This window comes from Rhipicephalus sanguineus, chromosome 5 (assembly GCF_013339695.2).
Source record: "Rhipicephalus sanguineus isolate Rsan-2018 chromosome 5, BIME_Rsan_1.4, whole genome shotgun sequence".
NCBI lineage: Eukaryota > Metazoa > Arthropoda > Arachnida > Ixodida > Ixodidae > Rhipicephalus > Rhipicephalus sanguineus.
Genome location: NC_051180.1, coordinates 31,905,227 through 31,923,082, shown reverse-complemented (window position 1 = coordinate 31,923,082; position 17,856 = coordinate 31,905,227). Strand labels below are relative to the sequence as shown.

Here is a 17,856-nt window from a genome sequence, read left to right as displayed (position 1 = left end):
GAAAATCAATATCTACAATTCCAACTCAGGACCACAGTTGCATGCATCATGTGTGCGATTCTGCCCAAACAAACGCAATTTGCGGCAATTTTTGCAGCTTTAGTTTAACTCTCTTTTAAGCGCCAAGAAGAAACTTTCCCCCGTAAAGGACAGCAGCGATGGCATGTGACAAATCGCATAGGCAAGGTTTTTCGTTTATAAGCATATTTTATAACACTTATCCTGTACGCAACCTGGTCTGGTCGAGCTGCGTTCAGGTGCAAGACGATTTAAATGTCACTACTGCACGTGAACAGCAGCATAAACTGCTAACTTAGGTTTCTTTCAAAGCCTGCGTATAAGTTTGAGCTGAAAAAAACAAAAATCTCGGGCGTAACAACTATCCCTTAAGAACAGATAACCGTGTGCTGGGTCACCAGGAAGTCAATGTAACGTGACGGATTGGTGCATTACATTACGCAGGACAACCACTTAGTCACACCTGCCACAGTGGCTCACTGGATATGGCATACTGCGGCGCACCCTGAACACCTCCAGGGGGTAAATATTAATCCGGTGCTATCCACTGCGGCGCCCCTCACAAGCCACTGTGCAGTTTCGAGACGTTTATTCTCAAATTAAACTAGCATCTTGTCACGTGACTGAAACGTGTATTTAAGGTTCATGTCTACCTCCTGGTAACCAACGCTATTAAATGTGGTAAGAAGTTGACCAACACTGTCCGGAAACAGTCTACCGTTTGTGATCAAGTTGTAACGAGGCAAAATCAGTGAGTGAGCGCGCACTGTAATGTAGTGAAGCTATTACGGTGTCTTCGGTAACGTGCTATTTGATCATTTTACGTAAAGCGCGAGTAAATGAAGACAGCATAAGAAAACATAATGAGCACTTTGTTAGTCTTTGCCCGCACTTCACGTAAAATGAACGCTGACTCGCATCATAATAGTAATTGTTGGAGTTTTACGCCCCAAAACCACGATACGATCATGAGAAGCGCCGTAGTGGAGGTCTCCGGAAATGTCGACCGTCTGGGGTTCCTTAACCTGCACCTACGTCTAAGCACACGGACTTCTAGCATTGTGCCTCATCTAAATGCGGCCGCTGCGGCCGGGATTCAATTCCGCGACCTTGATGTCAGGCTCACTTGCCTAGCTCGCCATTTTAATGTTGTTTCAGGACAGCGTTGGTCAGCTCGAAGCCCCCGGTATGGCATTATTCTTTCTTGGATCTCTGGCTGTGCGGCAAGCGCTGCAGCTTCGAGACAGTGAATTGACACAGCATTTTGCCGTGAACTCCTATGCAGCCTCCGTTGACGGTGCCGCACCCCCTGTCACACGCGGCGCTGGCTGGTAGCGCGGCTGCGATTCACGCAACCATGCCGCCCCCGCACTTGGTCGCCAGCCCGGCGCTCGCGTCACCTGTCGGCTCCACCTCGTCTTCGGCTGCTGCAGCAGCGGGAACGCCACCCTGCTCCACGCTGTTTGTGGCAAACTTGGGACAGTTCGTCTCCGAACAGGAGCTCAAGGACCTCTTCGGAAGGTGCGTATGACGCACCCCATGGCCATTCTTCGCACGTTCGGCATATAGGCTCGAAAGGCCTACAACATGCATGCTAATTGGCGTTTACGTTCCCTTAAATCCTGCCATGAGCGAGTGACGAAACTCTCAAGCTCCGTCATTTTCATTTCTGATAGGAACAGTCAGGCGAACAATGCCCGTACATAACGTACTGTACCAGTCGTTTCGCTTGATCAACGCTGCTATACGTTCGGCACTGATTCAACAGTAAGTTCGAATGGTCTTAATCTACGTGTATTGCTAAACGTTGACATCTGGGCTAATTGGTTTTGGTGAATACTGTGAAACATTGTACTGGCAAACGAACACACGGACAAAATAGGAAGACACACACAACGCCAGTGTGTCCCTTCCTATCCTGTCCTTGTCGTGGTTCGCGAGTACAATGTCTTGCAGCCTACGCGAATTGCCGGAACAGAAATACAAATAGAGCCTTTAGACTGCGAGGACAGTGCCCAAAGGCTTGTTACAATGTCAGCCCATGATTTCCAGTGATTATGAAAGGATTGCTCCCGTTCAATACAAAAACTTTATTTCTCGACTAACGGCGTGCCAAAGCAGCATTGTGGACGTCGCAAATACTTCTATTGCAGCCGGGAGCGCAATAACTGCTTATTCCAAGCTGAATTAAACCAAAAGTTTAAACCGCTTCAAAAATAGCCGTGCTACCTTGTTCTGCTCTCATAGCGATTGTCCGGCTAACTGTAACAATTATAACGAAGATGCTGAATATGCGTTCTGAAGCTTCCTTCAATGAAAAAAAAAGAAAAGAAAAGAAGAAAAAACATTGTTACGTAAGCACTGTTACGTAGGCAAATCAGAAATCTTGTTCATGCGCGAAATGAGCGCAGTAAATGTGTGTAAATATATAAAATGGGAGCTCGTCCGCCTAAACATGTGGTATAACAGGTCTTGCAGACGCGAATACTCCTGCACTTAGCCACACGCAAGTACGATAACAAAGGGCGCACAGATTGGCTTTGAATTACGCTTCACTTGTATAATGAGAACGCGATGAGTATCTTGTTTGTATATGATAAATAGATCCAACTGGTCCATGACATTTATCCCCGGGAGCGGGCGCTTTTATGCACGACAGTGAATAGGTTTGTTATTGCCTGTGCAGCTACCATGGCTACCACAGCTACTACTACAAGTCTGTTAAATCGTGGCTGATCACATTGGCAGCGACTCAGAGCAACGTTTTTTCACATCGATGACACTGCTCTTGAGAGTTCTCTTGAGAGTGTTGCGGCGTGGAGCAGTGGTAAAGAAGGCTGCTCTTGAGAGTGCTAGAGCAGTGGTCGTCGTCATGCTTGGGTTTGGGAAGTATGGAGAGCTCTTGTGACTACACCGAGCACCAAAAAATTGCAACAGAACGAGTGACAGCAAGCACGCTGTACAAATGAACGTTTATTTCCCTCATTGTGTTTGGAGAAGCCGCTTTAGTGAAAGATTGCCGAGATATATTTGGCTCACATGGTGCTCACAAGGATTTCATATGTTTCATGCCACACTCTTAGGTGTGGCATGCTACATGAGGGTGTGGTGCCCTACACTTGTAAGCATTGCAAGTAATAGTATCGAAAATCGGCTGCGAGCACGTCTATCCAGAGCTGTACTGGAAGGTTAAAAAAATTACATAGGGAGTTTTCCGTAAGTTCTGTACAGTGAAGGCCCGGATAGGAATAAGGATATCGGATCCTTATATATGACAACACAAGTTATTAGGCGTTTCATTTGTGATCGTTGTTACATACCCTTTTAGCCTTTCAGTGGGGTTAATACAGTAGAAAGCAGGAATTTCTGAAACCACCAAAAGAGGAAGTCAAAGAGAAGACTTCTTGCTTATGTCATCATGGTGACACTTGAAAATAACAGACAATTGCAAGAACTTTTCTTTCGATGTCTTTACTGTTGTGAGAGAGCTTGCTACATACTCAGCACCAACGTAAAAGTACATGTGAGATTATGTACTAAGTACATTGTACTTCCGAAGACTCATTATCACGCCTGCGAAGTTGTGAGCATAGATTAGAGGTAGAACTTTTGTACAGTATACGACTTGAGAGAGTTACTTTGTTCAAAATGGCAAGCATCGGTATGTTAGCAGTAAATATAGTCGCGGGTGGTGGAGGATTCGGTGAGAATCCGATACTACAGAAATCTGCAGGCATATCTGAACAGGAACAATAAATTGAAGATATCTTGGGAGGCAATTTAGACCTGCTTTGAATTTAATTAAGTAGGCTGTCGGTGATGATAACAGCGACGAAATACGCTTGTAAATGTAATTTGGTATAAGCCAGCCTTGCGCTTGCCTCGAAAGCATTGAAAAATTGTCTGTGTCACTGGACGAAGGTTTAGTGAGCCTCCGCAATTACTGCACAGCATAATGCCATTGGCTGAGTTTGTCAGAACATCGTTTCTACAGAAGCTCTGTATCTAAAGGAGCGCCCTTCCATAATTCAGACAGGTGTTTTGACAACCACTTCTTTCCATTAGCGAAATAGAACAACTGAAGTCGTTACCGTGCCTGTGAGATGCACCGACAGCTTATGTACACCATCAGTCGCGTTTCCCGAAGACAGTATGTTCTCGAAAAGCATATAAATGTGATGTTTTCGCACGTTACACTGATTGATCATGCACCCCAGTTGTCTCTTTTCCCTTTGGTCACATTTCGTGGATGATATTTTTAAGTTTTTGGAAGGCGAGATTGAGGGCGTCATATTTTATTCGTTACAGTTTCTTTGTGTCAGTTTCGCTCCTCGGTGTTCTCGTGTCGGTGTTGTACATACATCGAAAGCGTTGTAGCGGGCATGAGCAGTTTGGCGAGAAAGGCGCTGACAAGACCACCAAAGGCTGCGCAGTTTGCTGTATTATGGCATGTACTACGACGATTTCTGAAATGGCACGTCATCTTCTGCCAACGACGTTCGGTTTCGCAATGTTCGAATAACACCTTTTGCCAGCTACGACGCTTTCCATGCCGTGTTGTGCATTGTGCTGCGACAAGACACCTGTAACGTCACTTTTGCTCTTTACACGCCCTTTCTGACGTTCTTCTCTCCGCTCTTGACTAACTGTAGTGAAGCACTCGTCGGACTGCACGTCGAGATCGTGAACTAGACTATTCTTGGCGCTTGTTGTGACTCACACGTTATGTACCCTGTGTGCATGCCTGTATACATTGTGCTAGTACGCATGAGATATCCTTCTCTTGGACGCTTGCTTACAGCTGCTACTTTAGACAGTGTGTGGATAGTGTGGCAGAAGGCTACTCATGGCGAACAAATTGCATTGGCTTAGAAGCCTTTACCGGCATACTCAAGTAACGTGGCCATAGCATATACGGTGTCACGGACACTACTTTGGGACGGTTGGGAACAACGCAGCAGACACTTCTTAAGAGAAATGACAACACCGAAATTTATCACAAAATTAACGAGTGTTCACACATTGAGATATAAAAGCTTGCCTTACATGTCACTGTGATTGCGCACAGCATTATGCTTAAGAAGGCACAGTGCTGCGGGATCACGCTTCTGCTTTAAGGGGCCCCTCACCTGTTTTGGGCATAGCAAACAACCAAGTTCGGCACGAAGATCACGTAGTGACGATCGTGTCTACAAAGTATGGAGCGGCTACGCGACACGGAAACGGTCGAAATTTTAAACTGGCGGCCGGTCGCTCTCCTTTCGAGCGGTCCGCACTTCCAGCAAGAGTCAAGGTCACACGCACAAACGCCTTACGTAAGACGCATTGCTTGAAACGTCACTGAGTGACCGTGGCGTGTGACGTCATGCATAGGCGTGCGCACAGGGGGGGCAGGGGGGCGGCCGCCCCCCCTAATCATCCAAGAGGGGGGCGCAAAATCTGCCTTGTACATTGACCCTTCTAGTCACCTAAAAGGGGGGGGGGGCGCAAAATCTGCCCCATACATTGACTTAGTAGGGTAGGGGGGGCGCTGCGATGAACCTTCGCCCCCCCTAATGGGGAACCCTGCGCACGCCTATGACGTCATGCTAAGCTTCGCGTAGGGAGCGCGTTATGCCGACACGTAGTTAAATAGCAAGGAAAAGAAGGAGAATACGGGGCTCGTCACCTGAGTGTCACGTGGAGGCGACGTGACCCTTCGGCTTCAGTACGGGAGAAGGTAAGGAAAGGACGCTGCTTGCCGCTGGAAGCTCGAGCGAATGAAGAGATTAGCAGGGACAGTTGGGTGAGTTGGTGCAAATTCATGTTTGAATAAATCGCGAAAGAACCACGACGCACAGGCGCGTCGTCCTGTCTCCTTCGTGCCTGCGTATTGTGGTTTTTTGGCGCTTTTTTCAAACATGAAATGAGATTCTGCGTTGGGGAGAGAAGCTCACCTACTGCAGGCAGGGTTAAGGAAAAGTTCAATTTCTTCATGTGATAAAAAACAGGGCCGCCTTAAAAATTGTTTTATTAACGCGTTCCCTCTACAGCGCCTCAGAACTTTCAGTACACATTAAAAATTCGCAGTAGGGCCTGGTGAGGGGCCCTTTAAGGCACGTCAGTTGTTTACTGATCCGATACAAAATTATTCATTCCTTCGCGCGAGGAAGACCAATCAATTTGTTCGTTAGTACTGTGACTGGCACTATAAAGAGTGCTTTACGGTCGTTACCGGGGCCAAGCTTCCGTGGTAGATGTTTTGCTGCTAGTGGGTCGAGGGTTATGTTAAAAAACAGATTTCGTAAGGGCGACTGCACTCACGGGGACCATTATTTTCTAATTTCAGTTTCCCGGGTTTTTGCCGCTTGCGTATGCACAATAAAGGTGGCGCTCCCGTAGCTTTTGTCGAATATCAAGTAAGTACTGCATCTGTACACATCTTGGAGAATACGAGTCGTACACATAATCGCAGAAATCGAGGTTCAAGAGCCTCGCCGATAAATACATTCAGGGGAAAATAACGTTGAAATGAGAACCTCGGTTCCGTGTTTGCCGCATCATTTGTCGTACGTGCGCTCGCTTCTTTTTGTAGCAGCCTTTTCCCCTTGCAACGAACGCCTTCTTTGTTGTGTGCTGCATGTAACCTGCATTTTTTGCCTGCTTCCCTGCTTGCACTTGCTGCCGCTATGCAAACAGCCAAACACGGGATCTAGGTTCCATAAATTTGGACGAAGTCTCGGTCTTTTGGGCAGCATCAGGAAAACGGCCAGACTTGACTCTGACTGATATGGCTGCGTAAGGAGCCCATCTTGCGCTGTTATTTAGCATGCTTTTAGGTTTTGCTGACAAGTACACCCGCGATTTTGTTTACCACACATAACCGTCAAAACACATTAGCGGTTTTAAGTATGTTAAAGCATCAATGATCTCAATTTTGTGCACACGTGTAAATTGAAACGCCGCCACAGCAACGCATTCCAAAGCGAAATATAACTTGAAGAAGATATGTTTGCACGATGCCTAGAAAACCACATGGCTCTTCTTTATATGGAACACATTGTGTTCCTGGCAGCGTCTGGTATAGACTGTTTCTTTATGCAAAGGTAAGTATGAAGTCTCAGAGAAACGGCGTTAAGAAGGAAGTCTCAGGTGACCACAATGGAGCTAGCGCCTACTAACTGGCATTTATCAAATTTTCGTAGACCTCCACCTGATTTTAGACAGCGTCAGAAGTAGAGCTGAACATGCCTGGTCTGCCAATATTACTGAAGGAAAACTTACACGAAGAAAACAAAGCAGTCCTCATGTTTTCTCGAGATGAGCAATTGACAAATGTGGAGGTGCAGTATTGATCGGATTAGTGAAGTGACTGATACAGACTGTGCCTAATGCTTTCACCATTAGTATCGCGAAGAGACTATGCCCTAGCTAGCCTTGAGCTTACAATTTGCGTAATAGCCAGAAAGGGGTCAACAACTTTGTTAGAGCCAGATATTGCATGCTTTGTAGTCACGAGCTGAGCAAGCGCAGGATGATAATTTATTTGGATTCTTTAGTGGAGTGCATGGATATTCTTACGCTTTCCACCACACGCACAGAATCATTTTAGTTCACATGGGTGAAAAATTACTTTTGAGAGCGGAATGTCAAGCTTTTAGACTAGTCCAGCTTGCTTTACAGCACCGATTTATGATGTTTCGACGCCATGAGCATTGAAGAGGCCGCCACGAGAAGGGGCACAGGAACTTCGTATGTAGATTAGTTCACAGCTTAACGAGGATAGAATAGAAACTCTGACATAAAGTGTGTTAAATTGCGGCGGTAGACAAATAGGCTGGGTTTTCGCTATTTTGTGCCGTATATTTCTCCCTCTCAAAATGAAATTACTGTTTTGACTACAAACATAGCTGCAGTGACGTGAAACGGCGTATTTTATTGAAATGATATAAGAAGAGGTTGGCACACAAATAAGGCGCCGGCTGCTCTCTAGCTTTCGAGTGTGTCGAGCATACAACGGAGATCCTTCAAAATTACGTGTCAGACAATGTTCTCACAGTAACATCAGGTTGTTATAAATACGTGGTACATGCATTATACAATATAAAAGCTAAAAAACACCAGCAAACTGCAACGTATATTAACCACAGCGTTATCTAGGCGTCTTTTTCGACATGACGGATGCTCGGCTATGACTAAATCGACCAATTTTCCCGATATGATTCTTTCTGCTCGAGTCATGCAATTTCTCTACAGCTAGCGTCGGCATGATCTGTATACAGAAGCTTCACAATTATTTTGCATTCACCAGATTTGTTAGAAGAGACATAGCTGAAAATGGAATCCTGCTGCCACATTTTTAGTTTTACTGTCGCGTATGCTTACCTTGCGCAGTTTTCGTTATTTTCATGCATGATATTTGCTTTCGCACACCTATTGTTTTATACGCTGCTTTTTCGTAAGGTACGAAAACAATCACAGGTGCTTCGGTAGTAGGAATATTTTTTGGTGCACCTTATTTTTCTTTGCTGACAAATGTATGCGTACGCCTAGAAATGAAATTTTAAAAGAAGAACAGGCTCAAATCGAGTGCCTTGAACTAGTATGACCCCTGAGGTGGTTTTACCATCATAGTTTGAGCAAACAGTACAAGTCCACGTTGTAATGCTACAATATATCTTAAATTCAAATGGTTGCATTGGAGCCACATAATAAAAATAAATATAAAAACAATTCTATAGATGACAACCAAGATATATATATATTTGATGGAACATTATCAGACGAAATAAGAAATTCGCTCTCCCAAAACACATACAGATACCTTGGTGAGCAACGCTGTCTTGATTAAACAATAAAACTGCTAATAAAAGCATCACGCAGTCACTCAGCATACAAACATTCTATTAACTATCCGCAACCAGGAGACTTATCATAAACGTGGCGCACGCAGTTGATAAAACATGCGAACAGAAGTGTTATATAGAGATAGCAAAGAGTTAGCAGATGTCAAACGAAAAGTCGGGATGATCATAATGTATTACTGGAATCATAACTTACACTGGTGGCGCAGTACACAAAGAACACAAAAAGCCTTTCGTCTCGTACAATTACTGTAAAATTTAACTCAAGGTCTCATTGGTCAACTTGACAGCGTTGCTCTAATTATCGGTTTAAATAACCAGTGTGCCTGCATACGAGCTAGCTTGAAACCTGAGTTGCGGCTTAACGTGAGGATCTCTCTTTGCTTATTTGCAGGACGTCCGCCTTGCAACACATGCTATGAATGCCTTGCAGGGCTGTGTACTGTTCTCCTCAGATCGAGGTGGAGTCCGCATTGAATTCGCCAAAAACAAGATGGGAGAGGTGAGAATACAATATCTACGAAGGAACACGTCAAGGTGATGGAAGACCGGACGCAGACCATAGTAAAGATGTTCCCGAGAAGCTTTATCTGTTGGAAAGGCCTCAAATGTAACCCCAAAAACACCTTCGTACGCAGGAAGTGTGCCTGTGAGCATCTGTGCTATGGTCGACGTCTCTTCACTTATCCATGACTGCCTGCCCATCTCACAAAGCTCCTCTCCCAAACGTTCCCTCGTTCCCGATGTTAAGCGGGTCCCTCGCATGAGATGCCAGACAAAACAAAGGTTGAGCGGGGCAGATAAAAAGAAAGCATGTGACACATTTGACAAGCCGCTATATATTATTGCACGTGACGGCACCAACGAAATGTATTACAGTACGATAAAGTACAGCCTACACAACATAACAACACTCAATTAGGCGTTCGGCGCGGGATATTCAACAAATATAAAGCATGTGCTCACGTACAGGGATGTCATTTAAAGGTGGCAAAATTTAAGTGGATAGAAGGACTCCAGGTGTTGCTTCTCGGCTTTGTAAGCTTGGCTTCAGCTTGACTACCTCTATATCTGCACGGATATGCTGCACTTTGCTTCTCAGTCGGCATGCTCTGAACGCTTGTCTATATTGTGCACCTACCTAAGTGATTTGCGGCTGCTTGTAAAAGGATTTCACAACATCACAAATAAAAGATGGTGTGCAGCAATGCTCATCATGGCAGAAACAGCGTCGGTTGCGCAACAAAGGGGACGAAATTATAACGGCGGACATTTTATAAGCGCAGACGAGCTTTGGTCATTGCAGCCTCGGCTGTCTCTGAACTACGCAAGCAAGCGTAGCACATCAGTATTATGTGTTAAATCTTTTGCAGCAATCACATTGAACGTTGCTCTTTGTTTTGGATTGCGACGTACGAGTACAGACGTGTTTTGTTATGATTTCCGGAGGTTAATCATCCCGTAAGTGACGATTAACGAGTCTGCATATAAACGTCGGTCTTGGTGCAACAGTTTCGTAAAGTGGTATGTCTACACGACCTGAAAAAAAGAAGAAAGAAGTGGAAAGAAGAAGTCTCATGACTCGCTAGACATTGCAGTGATGTTTGCTACTGATTCTTGCTTAATTTTTTTTCAAGGGTAAACACAGGTTGATGCGTTGAGAGTTTCTACTTCTAGGACTTACGCCAGACATAAGCTGATCTTCGCAAAAACTCGGTTAAATTCCTATTAGAATCACTCGAATATAGTTCCTCAGCATGAAGTACAAACTATCCATTTACTACTTTAGCACAATATGTTCCGGCTGGCCCTGCGAACGTACCGCGATAGCCTGCCTTTGTGATTAGGGTAATACTTGGTTTCAGTGTAGGCTTCACAATTCTACAGGGCACGTAGAGTGAACAAGGGTTGGTTCAGCGAGACCAACATAGAGAGAAGTTTAGAACGACAAAGCGCTGTGCATGTTAGTAGGTTCACGGTGCACGGACACAACAAGAACAGAACAACACGGACACATTACACGGACACAACAGCACGGACAGACCTACTATTTGATGGCGACTGCTTTTGTTGCTCCTGTCCTTGTGTTGCCTTCGTTCCACACCGCTTTCTTGCAGCCTCTTCACCCTTACGCCTGGCGTTTTTCACTCCTTCTCTCGTTGCACAGTCCTGAACTGATTCTCAAGTTTCTGTGTTGATTTGCACGTTTCTGTCCCACATGCTAATACTGGGAGAACGCAGTGATAGCTCACTTTACTCCTCAAATACGGCGGTGAGCTTCCGGTCATGATTTGGTAATGACTGTCGTATGCGTTTAGGGAAGGGTATGTCAAGGCAAGGAATCACAGTCGAGGATGGTAGATAATTAGGTGGCGTAATGAATTGAGACAATTCGTTGGTATGAGATAAAGCTAGCTGGTGAGAAACGGGAGCAACTAGATATGGCTGGGAAAGTCCATTCGTCATGCAATGGACATAACTAGGCTGATGATAACAACGATGAATTATGATTTAAAACTGCTCAAAATGTGTTGTTGGTCTAGTTGGCTCCTTCATATTTTAGTTGGAACTGCTCAAAAGTGGGCCGCGCCACACACACGGGTGTCTCGCGCACTCTCCCGTCGGAACACTCAGCTCGAATTCCACAAGCTTTCAAGATAAGCATGTGCTTCAGTTGAGATATCAGGGTCCCTAATTTCTTTCGGAGAACATAAGTTGCTTTTCAGGTGTCGTGCTCTTTCAGTGAACCAGAATAATTTTTCTAGTTGACTTGCTAGAAAAACGATAACGTGCTTTGTGACACAGCAAGATATATTGTACAATATACTTTTTCGGTGAATGCTCGCTATGTTTTGTAATGCAGAGAACATTACTTCCTGATAGCAAGAGTATGTGCGAGACCACGTGCAAAACTTTGTAATTTAAGATATTGATTGCATCTGTAATCACTGATGTTCGTCTGATGCACCAACTTGAAAAAAAAAAACGTTTGTCTTTAGCAACAGTGTCCTTTAGGGCGCCAGTCGTGTCGCCACATCTGTTTGGCAATATCGATGCCTTAATACAATCTCACCTGGAAGTAAATATCATTTTGCTTTTCTTGACCTGCCTTTGAATTCAGTGTCTCACGTACAGTCGTATTCTGCTTAACCACACGGCGGTAGCAAGGAAAAACACTACAGAAGACCTAAGAAATTGTGCCGACAGAATATTGTAGTCGTACCACTATATCCAGGGAAAGCAATAACGAACAAAAACGATTATCCGCGTAAAAGAGATTTCTCGTCTGGTGTATAATTTATAGCGCCCTGAAAAATGGTTAATACACAAGTGATTGCAATACAGAAGAGGTAGTTCTTTGAGATCAATGTTATTACTCCATAGGCTGCTAGAGACCTGCAGGAGAAAATACTAAAACGGCAAATAGCGAAGTCAGGTTTCTCTAGCGCACGGTGTGTGTCGTTGACTTATGCTTGCTCGCCGATCGCCGCTTCACGCTCATGGTGATGAAACTGCGTTAGCAAGGCGATGGTACTACATGCCTTGCTGAAGTTTCTGCAGAGATGTTGCTACGTCATTGAGCATGTACTCTGCGAATGTGGGATGATACCTCAAGAATTCAGTACGCTCATTTTGGCGTTATTTTCCGTTTTCCTCGCTGTTCGTTTTCACGTGATTATGCATCAAGCACACAGGAGGCTTTCGAGAAGGTGGTACAAACCAGAAAAAAAGTAGCCTGTGGAAATACAAATATCGGAGGTACAAATGACGCAAAGAAGCTTCACAAAACATTCAATAACCTAACAGTAAGTAAAAGTGGAAGCTAAAAGGAACTATTGTATAGGTTTTGCGGAAGCTTTCACAATTATGCTTCATTGTCATATTGTCATAGATGTATTGGCGGTTGATATGGAGCGGAAACGCTCATACTATGCGGAAAATTGCAAAGCTGACCGAAAAATTTGCAGTCTTTGCCCCATGAGGTGCCTTCAGCCTTCAATCTTAGTGAATTCATTCTTGGCCACTGATATGCTGTGGTTTCTGTTTACAAATAATGCTCGATTGTATAAACATATATTGGATTAAGTTTACTAAGTTTAACTATTCCTAAAACTAAATAAGTACTTGCGCCAAACAGGTCTCATTTCCACGCCGTAAGGAGGAATCCGGATGTTTACTAAGTATTTTTCGTCTAAGCCGGGCACAAGTGGTCTAAATAAGCAAATAATTGTTCAAACATATCAGCTCATACGTTCACATTGGGTGGGATATGTTACAAAGAGTGCACACCATTGTTCATGATCATTCATATGTTATAGCCATAAGTTTCGATGGTATTGCCGTTACAGTTTCCATGCTTCTTGTTTGCTCTCGCCGCAGGTATCCCGTGAATGATGAACTGGAACAGTCGAGAAAACGCTTCAAGTTTCCTTAGGTGAATCTCGGTGTGTGCTCGAGAGGTGTACACAGCCTGCTGCAATGCAAGCAACCAAAGGCTCGGACGATATTTTCAGTACACTGCATTAATTGCGTTTTCCGCGGGAGACGCCAACTAGTTTGTGATGAAAAAAAAAAGTTATTTAGGCAAGCGATGGGTGTTTAGTGAATGACATTGTTTTTTTTCTGATTTTCTTTGTATAACGCGACTGTCTGGTTATGTTGCTACCCTTATTGTGCTTCGGCGTATCGGCACAGCGTTGCTTCTATCCGTGTGAGATGACGATACTGTATCGGCGTGATAGATGAGTCTATTATAGATTAGATAAGTCTTTTGCGCGGACCGCTGGGTTGGCTGGCATCAGAATGCCCGCTATACGCTTTAAAAATGTCGTTGTTCAGGATGTACGTGTGCGCGCTTAGTGTTTCTTTATCGCGTTCTTATGTCTTAAAAAAGTCTGGAAGCTGTCCTTTCTGATACAGCGCATCCAGACGTTTTTGTGCTTACCTTCGCGGCGGTTGTGCCATGAGTTGGATCGCCCTTCGCGGAAAAAAAAAAAACTGCGGAGAACGGATATTTGTGAACTCTGCAGTATACCCCAAAGTACAGCCAGCTAACACAGCTATCGCGAGTACATGTTGACACCAAAGAGACAGCTGTCTGAACCGAAATAAACAGAAAACAAGGAAATTGGGTTCACAATGTTGTACTAGTCACAGTGTACAAAGAAAAACTGTAATCACTATATTTATAGAAAGGCGATTTTTATCGTGTGTGTCATTAAGATATATCCTAAATTTACAGCTTAATTTATTTAAATAATAGTGTGAAGTTTTATTGTGCGAGCACCCGAAAGAGGATGCTGACTCTGTTTAAAGATAGTACTGTGGACAGGGAAAACTTAACATTATAGATTTCAATACCATACTTTGCTTCAAAGATGTATTTTTGTGAGGCAGAAACATTCCCAGTGACCTCTGAATCCAACTGGCCTTGTGTATTTTTTTGAACTCATTACTAACGCCCTTTCTCTATCAATAATCATTTGCTTTTCATTATTTTTGGGTCGTGCCGATATGTTTTGTTTTGTTATGTAATTTACAAGCGCTACTTTTTTTTTCATTCATAACCACTGAATATGTTACCGCTTGTTTGGACCATTTTTTGCATGATTATTCTGTATTGTATTTTTTGTTACTAAAGCTATTTAATTACAAAACCTTGATTTTGAGTCTTCCTTGTTTTGAAATTCGACACCGTGACCTTCAAAACGAATATTTTGTTTGTTTGTTTTGAAGTCGGGAGAAATGTGGGACGTGTGAGTGAATGTGCTACCATTCGTCATCACTTGGGCTCTGGAAGAAGATCGTGATGTATCTGAGGCCAAGTTGTGAGGTGCACTCAAATCAAAAGTGCAAGAAATAATAAGCCAGTGAATACACCTAGACACCTTACGATATCATACTATACCAACAATACAGGCGTGAAGAGTGACAAGTCATCATGACCGTAGAAAATTGAGCCACAAAGATAATTTGCTACGACGTCAGGCTGACCTGGCGATTGCATTTACGTCAAATCTTGCTCAAGGTGATCTATATACGACGCGCACATTTTGAACTGGCACTTTCTCACAAAAGAAATGACCTAAGAACGATGCCTTATCGCCATGCGTTCAGCGCTCAAAGAGAACATTATTAACGGCCATGTTAGCACATTGTTAACGCTAGCTGAACGCGTGGTATACGAGCCTTCTCAAATTTGGTCGTACAAAAGCACAACTGATGCGCGGCACCTTCACCTGCACCCAGTCAGGGATCACAAGAGTTCACTTTTATCGGCATTCCCAAGTCACTGCGAAAATTCACGTCCTGATACTATAGTTCGAAGTAACTGAGAACTGCACTTGGCACCTATGTTTAGTGTCGTAGGTTGTAGAAACACAGAAAAGTAACACCACTGCTGGAGGAGTGGGTTGAGAGAACAAAGCTTGTGCCTCAAGAAGACCAAGGGACCATCGGTGTTTCGTTCTTAGGCAAGTGCTTCACAAAAATTACCATCCTTACTTCCTATATCATATGAAAGCTTGAACAGAGGAGAGACAGGTTCCGGGGGCATACTTTATGAAAAAAAAAACTCATCTCTTTCCATTTTTTTTTTCATGTAGGACACAAGATCAGATACGACTGAGGTAGAATACAAGAAGTATCCTTTTTTTTGTCATTTGAGTATTCGTAATAAATGAACGTGCGTTTACGCGGGAGGAGTTGTGACTGGTGTATAAAGACGCTGATTAATCGTACACTAAAAGGAAATTTTCGCTGAAAGATTTTTGGAGCAGTTGACGTAGGAGCAGTACGGCAAAAAGATACATTATTTGAGTATGTAGCTTTTACACAATGATGGTTATAAAAACGCTCCTGGAGGAAAGCTCATGGCACTATTTTTTGTCGTGGTCAGGCGTAGTTTATGAATGGCTTCGATTCTCGAAGCTTAAGTGCTGTAGTGTTCGCGCAGCCCATTAGAAAAAGCAGCTGCTGCTTAAGCATATCTGTGCGGGCACGGGCTACGAAATAATTTCTTTATCTTTCGGCAGGCTTTCTCTTATCGACATGCCTCCTTGCGCCTTTATTTGGAAATCATGTAGTCACGTCTCTTTAACAAGGCATCTATGCATCGCGGAGAAACCGTCTTCATGTCCCCGCGAGTACACTCTGGGAATAGCACCGCCATCGTCCTATTAAATGGTTGTCTTGAATAACTTGCTGCTTGCGCCGCTGGTACCATCACTTGCCTGCTTTTGTCCATTCATGTAGGCACCCTGTTCTTCATTTTTGTTCTAAAACGTTTCCTGGTACACAGCTCAAGCGGCGAGGACTATGTAGCACTCACCCATAAGGTCAGTTCGGTGGGTACTCTCGCAGGCATGAGGTGTGGCTTTCATACGTACCGTAGGGGCTTAGAAGTACAACGTGGCAGATCGTCTCGTTTCCTTAGGGGTTATGCAGCAAGCCTGCCCTGTAATAGTTTAATGCTCCAGTTGTAGCAAATTTTGTTTGAGGGTCCTATCTGACGCAGAACGCTGACCGCCACTGCGTCCTCAATACAAATACTGAGCGCTACCTACTCTTCAGTTTTTTATTGATATGGTATAAGCAGTTTTATAATGGCGCCTACTTACTGTTCGAAAAATTTAAACGCTGCCGGGTTCGATATCGAAGTTCAGCATGGCCTGTGTACAGGATAGCTCAACGTGTTATGTAATGATTATATAAAAGGAATAAACAAACAAGAAACTGGCGTGAAGTTTCCCTACACAATATGCAGTTTATCTTATTCTTGGTAACGGCTACGGTTAGTTGTCACATACATGTACAGATTCGAACTACAGCCACTGTTTCGAACTACAGCCTTAAAAAAAAAAAAACACTAAAATGTCAGCTGATGCTGACAGTTCGCCGTACGATATCATTATCTAGTGACCTAGGACACAAGCTCCATGATATGACAACTAGAGTGAAGAAATCTTTGTTTGGAACGCAGACCTTTTGAGTGTATGCTCCGGTACATCCGTAACAGAAAACTACATTTATGTAACCTGTTATTAAAAAAAAAACATGAAATAAAATACGTTTTAGCACAAACTAGATATATTTAATACTGTAATGACAGCTGTATTCGAGTGAATTTCTTTTACTTATAATTTTCGGTACCAAGAAAGCATTTGCGCTCACGTGATCCATGAAATTACCGTTTACCATTTGCTCATTGTCTGTTGCGTAAAGGTCAGGCTGATGAATGGATGTTTGCGTAACATTTTAGCGATAAAAATAATGTAATAATGGCACTGATAAATATCCGAAAGTACTGTTCTTTCAGATATAATTGGCACGGCAATAAAGGAAAGATATGATAGGGTAATATTCGCCTACTTTATGAGTGGCTTAATTGATGGCGTCGATTACCCAGTAGCCATAATTTGAAAAACAAGGCAGCCTGAGTGGAATTTTTTTGTGAAGCTCGTTAAAGGTGTTTTCCTCTTAGGCACTGGCGTTTCCATGACTATAAGAAGGAAGTTGTTTCGTGGATTTGTTCTGTCATTCTGGAATTATTCTGTTAAGAAAAGGCGAACCGATGGAGACACTGGCCAAGAACTGACACCGAAGTTACGCGACTGCAGAAAATTATGCAGTTTCAACTTTCGCGACCCGAAGCCGGTAGAAAGTGACGTCAGTGACTCGTCAACGTAAAATCGAGGCATACTTTGGAACAACCCCAGCGCATCTAAAAAACGCGAGAGCAAGAAGCTCAGATTTTTTTATAGCCGTTGGTGCGTAGAGGTATGTGTCCGCAGCGAATTTTTTTCGGTCGATGTGAACATATCATTATGCAAGTACGCGAAGCAGTGCACAGCAGGTTTGATGGGACCACATTATTAAAATGCTAACGTAATCTTCTCGTAGAAAAAGCAGCAAACTTATCGACCCCCTAGTTACCATATACTGCCTAAAGTTAGAGGATGGTTTCGCTTTCTTCAGTACGTGCGCCATTATTACA

At 43.7% G+C, this 17,856-nt stretch overlaps 1 protein-coding gene across 9 annotated transcripts in view; it reads left to right on the top strand.

The window, feature by feature from the left end:
- The window catches only part of LOC119393433 (protein couch potato), a 147,547-nt gene extending 133,023 nt beyond the window's left edge, over positions 1-14,524 (top strand). For 3 of the 9 annotated variants that reach the window (XM_037660447.2, XM_037660446.2, XM_037660448.2), the window contains 5 exons: positions 463-540; positions 1,304-1,539; positions 6,347-6,416; positions 9,256-9,363; positions 13,242-14,524. In XM_037660447.2, the coding sequence (XP_037516375.1) occupies positions 463-540; positions 1,304-1,539; positions 6,347-6,416; positions 9,256-9,363; positions 13,242-13,256 (507 nt within the window). In that variant the 3' untranslated portion in view covers positions 13,257-14,524. The remainder of the gene's footprint in view (positions 1-462; positions 541-1,303; positions 1,540-6,346; positions 6,417-9,255; positions 9,364-13,241) is intronic. The other 6 variants (XM_037660450.2, XM_037660449.2, XR_005183904.2 and 3 more) reach the window with 5 other exon arrangements.
- The last annotated feature ends 3,332 nt before the right edge of the window (positions 14,525-17,856 follow it).